We start from the raw sequence: 7807 nt of genomic DNA on the forward strand, positions 1-7807 counted from the left end.
CATATATACACGTATGCTATTATTATAATATTAATATGTATATGTGTATATGGGTATATTATAATAATAATATACATGTATATATGTATATGTATATTATATATATTATATATGTATATATGTGTATGTATATATATACATATATACATATATGATATATTTATGTGTATATACTTGTATATATGTACATTATAGTATATGTGTAAGTAAGTTTAATAATAATAATATATGTTATTAATTTTACAATATAATATATGCATTTTATACATTGGTCACCATTAGGACTAGCTAATCCTCCCTTTCCACATGGGATTAGTAGTCCCCTCCTAAGGAGGTGTTTTTGGTGGGCCCGGTATTAGCAATCCCATCTAAGACTAGGATTAGATAAAACAAACATGGTACTAAATTTAGTCCAAGCCAGTCCAAGCCAATCCTGTGTACCAAACGAGCCCAGCAAGTCTTAGGTTCGAGGACTGGCAGTGATCGGATCGGATCAACATATTTCCGGAAAGATAATTTCAATCTTAAAAAACTATTTAATATTTATAGTTCTACCTCTATTATTTTATATATTCACATAAAAATGACAAGAAATTAAAATAAAAAGGCATAGATTTTGAGGAAAAACAGGATTTGGGCTTGGGCTGGTTCGCCAGAGGTACTAATCCAATTTCCAGCTGTATGTTTGGTTAGTGGTTAACTGGTCCCTATATTCCATTGTCATTTCTGGAACTTAACGGCCGTGTGTCTCGCTCGGCTCTCACCGCCTCAACTCTCTGCCTTCTTCTTCTTCTTCTTCTGCCTTCTGCTGAGTTTGTTTGCACTGACATTTCAAATTGGGTTTTTCTCTGTGAAGTTTCTCAAGCATCTTCATGGCTTCCTGTGAGTCTCCGTCTCCTTCACACAGATACACATATACTTGAGAAATCTGATTTTACTTCTTGTTGTGAATTATACATGTCTATATACATTATTTTGATTATGGGGAAATGGGGTATTGGGTAAATTGATTTATGGTTATAGTTAGGAATTGGGAATTGGGGGTTGGGATTACAGGGTTTTGTTGCTTATAGCCATTGAAGTTTTTGGCACAGCTCATGAAAAAAGGTTAACCATATTGCTGCAGCAGTAATTAGTGCATGTTTGAAACATTGCACTTACTCCCTTGTGAATCTAAATTCTTGAATTCAATTGTTCTGGTTCCTAGTGGTAACTGGTAAGTAAATGGTAAAAACTGATAGAGGAAGATAAAGAAGGAGAAGAAAAACTGACCTCAAGCATCTATGTTACAAGTGTAGTGCATCATTAGATTCTACTTGAAAGTTAATTTGAGGGTCTTATAGTCTGCTTCGTTTCTAGTAGATTTTATCATTTCTTATATAAAGCTTGTCTATTCCCTGCGTGATTCTTATTTATTCATGTACAGAAGCATGAATGCAAACCAAATGAAAATGAAATAGAAATGAAGGAATTTCTTCTTCTTATTATTAGTCATTTGTGATATGATTTGGGTGGCAGGTAGCCTAGGGACATTGAATGCCAAAATTACAAACTTGAACTTCGGTAGAACAAGAGTCGGGATTCTACAATCATCTGGTCTAAAACCTTGGACAGGGCAAAAACCACAATTGTACCCATGTTTGTCAATATCAAGACGACCAGACAAAGTATTACGTGCACACAGTGGTCCATCTTTAGAAACCCTGTGTAAGTTCTTTTTGTTGATATATTTGTTTGCTTTTCCTCCCTCAGTAATACATCAAATCTGGAATTTGGTTATCGGCACTCAAAACATCAAGTTTGTTGGATTATATGACTTCTCACTAATGCACGTGTATAAATATATACATGCTATTACATGATAATCCATTTTTCTTTTAAGCTTAGTAAATTTTGTGAAACTGAAGTGAAAATGACATGGAAGTTGATTACTTGAGAATCTGGGTAGATTTACTAGTGCATTTCTATCCACTTTACAAAATATTTTTGTAAAGGTAAATAAGCCATTGTTCTTAAGTTACATTGTCTAGGTACATACGCCAATTTTCTTTATATGGAATTTTACAATCTTGTATTCTTCCTATTATATTGTTCAGTTCAGTGTTGAAATGATGAATGAAGTTTGTTTATCTTTTTCTAATAAATCCAAATTACTGGCCTATTCATATATGGTATACTATTGCCAATCCCAAAATTTTATGTAGGTCCTGAAACCCCATAAGTCATATTTGGTCATCTTTAATATGCCCTGTGATTAAAAGTTAAGTAGGCATTATCTTGGGATTTGCAAGGCCAAAACTTTTGCGATTCTTGTCCAGTATTGAGTGACGAAATAGTAAGTTTCATTAATTTGTAAATGTTAGTATTATGTCAACATGATAATATCTGGTCCTTTAACATATAGTCTATCTCATATCATCATTCTGTTGATGATGTAACAGCTGCTGCAAGTGTAGAAGATGGTCCTGCAGAGAGTAGAGATTCTGGTTCGACAAACCAGCTCATTCCAAATTTTGACGAGGTAAGTTCACTAATAATTAGAGACCCTTATTAATTCTATATCCCTTTTCTCCCATTGGCACATATTTAAAGATTAGTGGAGTTGTGAATATAGTAATGGTTGTTTCTTGGAGTTTTACTATTGGAGGACTTATGATCCAAGAAGTATTTTTGCTTGGTTATTCTTTCTATATATCAAATAATAAAACAGAGAGAAAAATGTAAGTGCCTTCCTTTCTGGTATCATGCCAATTTTTTATGCACCATGTAGATGTCCGAGTTCTCTATTTCTAGGGTGTCATAAGATAGTTGTAATCACCATCTTTAAAGAGCATATCCCTACACTTCAAATTTACTATTTTAGAAAGAAAAAAAAATCTTGTGCAGCCTCTGCAGTTTTTTTCGTGTGTTAGATTTCTTGAATAGTTGCATCATTCAAATACACAAGTTTATTTTCTTTGGTTTGTGTTGAAAAAGAGGGATGGAAAAATAGGTTATTGGTAGAATACTATAAACCACAAGTTGCATGCATTTTATTTTCATCACTACTTGTGGGTAATAATTCTGCTATTGTTATTGTACATCACAAAATCATGCTTTATGGTACTTCAAATTTGAAAAAGAAAAGACAACTTTAATCCATTTAGACTTGAAAATATGTATTGCTAGGTCAGATTATTATAGACCTGGATGGTATCGTGAAATATCCCCATAATGTTCGTGAAATTCCTCTACATTTTTGTTTCCTTAACTATTATCTTAATACATGCACACCCTATTTTCTTTCAAGCTCATATTTGAAGAAAATATTGATTCACTGATTTTATCTATGCTTCTTGTAAAATTCCCCAATAATATTTCCTTCTGTTCAAATTTACTTCTGTTAACGTTGCCATGCAATTCCCTTATTATTACTAGGCCAACATACTTTTCATCTTAAAATTTTCTCTTTACATACTCACAAACGCATGCATGTCCTCACTTAATGCAAAAGCATTTTTATGAGTTTAAAACATGTCTTTTGGTTACTTTGGTTTGCAGGTAGAATCTTTGGTCACAACAATATGCGATACAACTTCAGTTGCTGAGTTCGAATTAAAAGTAAGCAAGACTGTTTTTCTTAATGGTGCTTATATTATGAATTGTTTTTTTTTTAACAACTAATAAATATTCCGTTCACAACCCCTCCCTTTTTTCCTTATGCTTCCTATTAGTATTGGATGCTGCTGATTTATCTTCCGTTCTGTCTATTATTAATTTCACACATTCCAACCATATAATCAGATCGGTGGATTTCGGTTACATGTGCTGAGGGAGTTGACTGGAAAAATTAGCACTCTACCTCCCCCAAGTCCTGCTCCTGTTAGTGTGAATGCAAGTGCTGAAGCACCTGCTTCGAATGGCTCAGTTCCTACACAATCTTTAGCTATCACTAGACAAGAACATTCTTCAAGGAATATCCAGACATTGCTAGATAGAGCTGCAGATGATGGCTTGGTGTTAATTCATTCTCCACGAGTAAGAACCCAAATTAAATGTTTCTGTCATTTTATAAAATCTGGATACTAAAACAACCAATGGTGCAGGTGGGGTTATTTAGGAGATCTCGAACGATAAAGGGGAAGCGTGCTCCGCCATCATGTAAAGAGGTACATATTTTTCAGCAAATTTGTTAATTTTAACGAAAGAATTGTTGAATTTCCTGCTTCCTTAAAGGCATTAATGGAAATACTTGGCTGGCACACAGTCAGGATGTAGGGATGTCTTGTTGGGATTTGGGACTCAAATTTGATTTCTCGTGCTTCATTTTGGACTCTTTGTCTCCGTCAGTGTACTTGTTAGCTTGTTTATTTCTCGGCTTAGTATAGGTTCATTATGCTGTTACTTGTGAGCCATCAATAATCCATGTAAGCTTAGTGATGTAAAACATGGAAAAAACAGATGAAATTATAACAATATTTTTAATTCAAAAATAATTTTGTATCTCAATATGAATAAGAAACTCTAGTATATTAGGCTATCTCAAAATAGAATCTCGCAAGGACTAATATAAATAAAATTTTCCTCTTGCCTACACCCTAAATACTTTGCTCGATTGTATCATTGAAAAAATATAACAACATTTTTCCATGCTTAGTGTTTTAACTGATTTTTCTGATTTTTTAATTTTTGCATAACAGAAGCAAATAGTGAAGGAAGGCCAAGTGATTTGCTACATAGAACAGCTTGGTGGAGAGCTACCAATTGAGGTGTGTGTCAGTTGAGAGAGGCAGGGTGTTTGATTTCTCTTCTCTTCCCAGCTGTTGTCCTTTATATTTAACGTAGTGTTTGACTCACTCATTGTTTTTTCCAAGTCTGATGTATCTGGGGAGGTCATCAAGATACTACGAGGAGATGGCGGTACGTTTCGCTATGTTTCAGTTCTTTGTCTGCAGGATTTTGTTGATACCACTGGTAGAAGTTCTCATCTAATCTATTTTTTCTTAACAGATCCCGTTGGATATGGTGATGCTCTCATTGCAGTTCTCCCCTCATTTCCTGGGATTAAGAAACTTCAGTAGATAGATTGGTTTTTCCTTCGTGTATTGAAAAATAAAGGAAGCAGTTTTGTTCTAGTTTTCTTTTATTTGTTCAGTTCCTTCTTTCTTTAACAGTAATATTTTGCCAGTTATTTTTTATATGCATTGTGTACTGTGTTTTTTGTACAATGTTGTTGCAGAGTTAGCATTGCACAACTTTATTTACATAAGGGACATAATATAGTGTTACATCTTGGCATGAAATTTATAACTTTTTTTTTTTTAACACAAATCAATTCCCATGTCGCAATTAGCTTCGTTTTTGCCTTTACAGCCGATTGAAGAAGGATATGATTGTTTAGTTTTTCTAGTAGCTTTTATGAAGAACTAGCTGAGTTAATCTGATACATGATTGTAAAGACTATACCTCTTCTAAACATACAGGCTGAAAGATGTGTCAACGATTGGATTTTGATTTGAATTCGATCTAATTAATGAAGTTAGATCTGAATAAGGGCGGTTTTCTGTGGGACCAACTGACCTCATTAGCTCTCACAAAGGAGACAAAACTTTTGTGTTTACATTTCAATATTATCCATATTGTTGCAATCTGTAAAAACTTTTATTAAAATTGGCCGCTTGACCAACTACAAAGGAGTATTTCCGTTGGTACACTTGGACATGTGGATTGTGAAGCATGGAAGGGGAGAAGGGGCAAGATTAGTGAGCAATACCACATTACTCGGGGAGAGAAATGTGAAGTGCCATATATGTGTGGTGCACTTGACTTCCTAGCAATAGGCATTTTGGGAAAGATAACATAAGCTTGAGCCCAATAACAAAACTGCAAGGGCCTAGAACCCAAGCAGACAATATCTTGCTAGTGAAGCAAGGTAGGGACAAAATGGTATTAGAGCCTAGACCCCGATTGAAAGTATACTAGTAAGGACATTGGGCCCCAAGTGGGTGAATGGTAAGAACTATGAGCCCTAAAGGATGCAAGGCGAGAAGGGGAAAGATCAGTGAGCAATCCCACATCCCTCGGGCAGGGAAATGTGAAGTGCCATATATGTGTGGGTACTTGAATTCCTAGAAAGATGCTTTTGGGGGAATATAGCATAAACTTGAGCCTATAAACATAACCATGAGTGCCTAGTGAAGCGGGTTCGTGACAAAGAAGAGAGAAAGAAAGAGGCACAAGAAGAAGGTTATAGTTCATTGAAAGACAAATAAGAAGGTTAGAGTTGTCATTTTGGTATTAATTGAGCTAAAGGGTCTAGATATTACCTGGGGCTACTAATGTGATTTGGATATTTCTGTGTGTGCTTATTAATAGATTTGGTTATACAAAGTAAATAAAATTAACATGACTTGTCCGATTTGGTTCAAACCAGCTCTTCCAAGATAAAACTGAGATACGAATCAGTTTAGACCGATTCAGTTCAGTTTGAGCAAAAGTCGACTTTCTTTGTCGAAAAATGTTCTTATGAGCCCTAGTTGCGGGAAATGACAAGAATGCTATTGAAAAAGATCCTTCATGATTTTCACAGCCATTATTTAACGAAAAGGTGGATGAAAGTAGACCAAGGTGTCAAATTGTAATGCAATGTAAAATTTAAGTAGTTAATTGTAAAAATAATTAGTTTAGGTGGTAACAACATAAACTGGATAAGCTCATGCATCATTTGTGCACTTTTTAAAGTCATTTCCTTTGTTAGTTTTGGATTGAGAAAGCTTTTATTTATTTATAATTTAAATATATTTTCATCCCCTGTATTTACTAACCCATTATGAATAAAACATTGTGCGGGTTTTATATTAAAATATGTAATTAAATACTCTCAAAACTAGAAAATGGATCAACTAAGGGGTAGTTAATATGATTCCAATTCCTTAATTTCCCTATTCTTAAGTGTCGTAATTTATGACTTCTCTTGCTCCTAATAAGTAAGCATGACTCATTCCGATTAGGGATTCCAATATCTTCCTAGTCGCCCTGTGTGGCCCCACTTTATCTGGGCATGGATGTAAACATGGGTGGTTTCGATTCAGTAACCGAACTGAAACGACAAACCCAAGTACCGACTGAGAAGCTACATTTTGGCCAAAAACAAATCCGCCGACCGTCGGTTTACCGGCTATTTTAGTTTCGGTGGGAGGCTGTCAGTTTGGGACGACACTGTCGTGGCTCGTGATATAGAGCAGTGGCTGCCAACGAAGAGAGATTTGGTGCAATATGGAGCAATGGCTGTCGTGTGGGCTCTGGAGCTTGCCAGAGTTGTCTAGATATGGTGCAAAGAGGAAGAAGAATAGAGAGAGAGACAGAGAGACAGAGAGATAGAGAAGATGGATAAAGATCGAGAGAGACATGAGACAAAAAAGAGGGAAGAGATCGGCACATTGAATGTGCAAAAATGAAAATGATATTGGTATTGTAAATTAGTACCGCAATTATCGATTTGCTCCATTACCGACAAAATCGACCGGTTCGGTTCGGTCAGTTTGTTTGTTTTTCAGAATAAAATGCCGAGCTTAAATGTAAATATCCGTTTTCTCTACTTATTCCTACCTTCCCTTGTTTAACTTTTAATCCATGATTGTGTGATGATTGTGATTATATATTATTGTATAATATAAAATCCTACGTCTTATTCCATTTTTCATGTATTGCATTATAATTTTCTAAAATCATTTTCTTGGGGAGAAAGTTTTAATGACAAAAATATCGGGTCTCCATGTACTCGACGAGCCTTCCGTTACCCGGCAGAATGCCAAATGGTAATAGCATA

General features: G+C 35.0%; 1 protein-coding gene across 2 annotated transcripts; it reads left to right on the top strand.

The window, feature by feature from the left end:
* Window positions 1–699: 699 nt before the first annotated feature.
* On the top strand, window positions 700–5282 carry LOC110750049 (uncharacterized). 2 transcript variants are annotated; one of them, XM_021950308.2, is made up of 9 exons: window positions 700–882; window positions 1519–1707; window positions 2442–2521; window positions 3541–3600; window positions 3784–4017; window positions 4086–4148; window positions 4680–4748; window positions 4854–4899; window positions 4990–5282. In XM_021950308.2, the coding sequence occupies exons 1-9, from the start codon at window positions 873–875 to the stop codon at window positions 5058–5060; spliced, it is 822 nt and encodes a 273-aa protein (XP_021806000.2). In that variant the 5' UTR covers window positions 700–872; the 3' UTR covers window positions 5061–5282. The 2 variants fall into 2 exon arrangements, with proteins under 2 accessions (XP_021806000.2, XP_088106033.1); XM_088249907.1 differs by lacking the exon at window positions 700–882 and having other exon boundaries at window positions 1503–1707.
* The last annotated feature ends 2525 nt before the right edge of the window (window positions 5283–7807 follow it).

The sequence above is a fragment of the Prunus avium genome, chromosome 3 (genome assembly GCF_965620075.1).
Source record: "Prunus avium chromosome 3, drPruAviu1.hap1.1, whole genome shotgun sequence".
NCBI lineage: Eukaryota > Viridiplantae > Streptophyta > Magnoliopsida > Rosales > Rosaceae > Prunus > Prunus avium.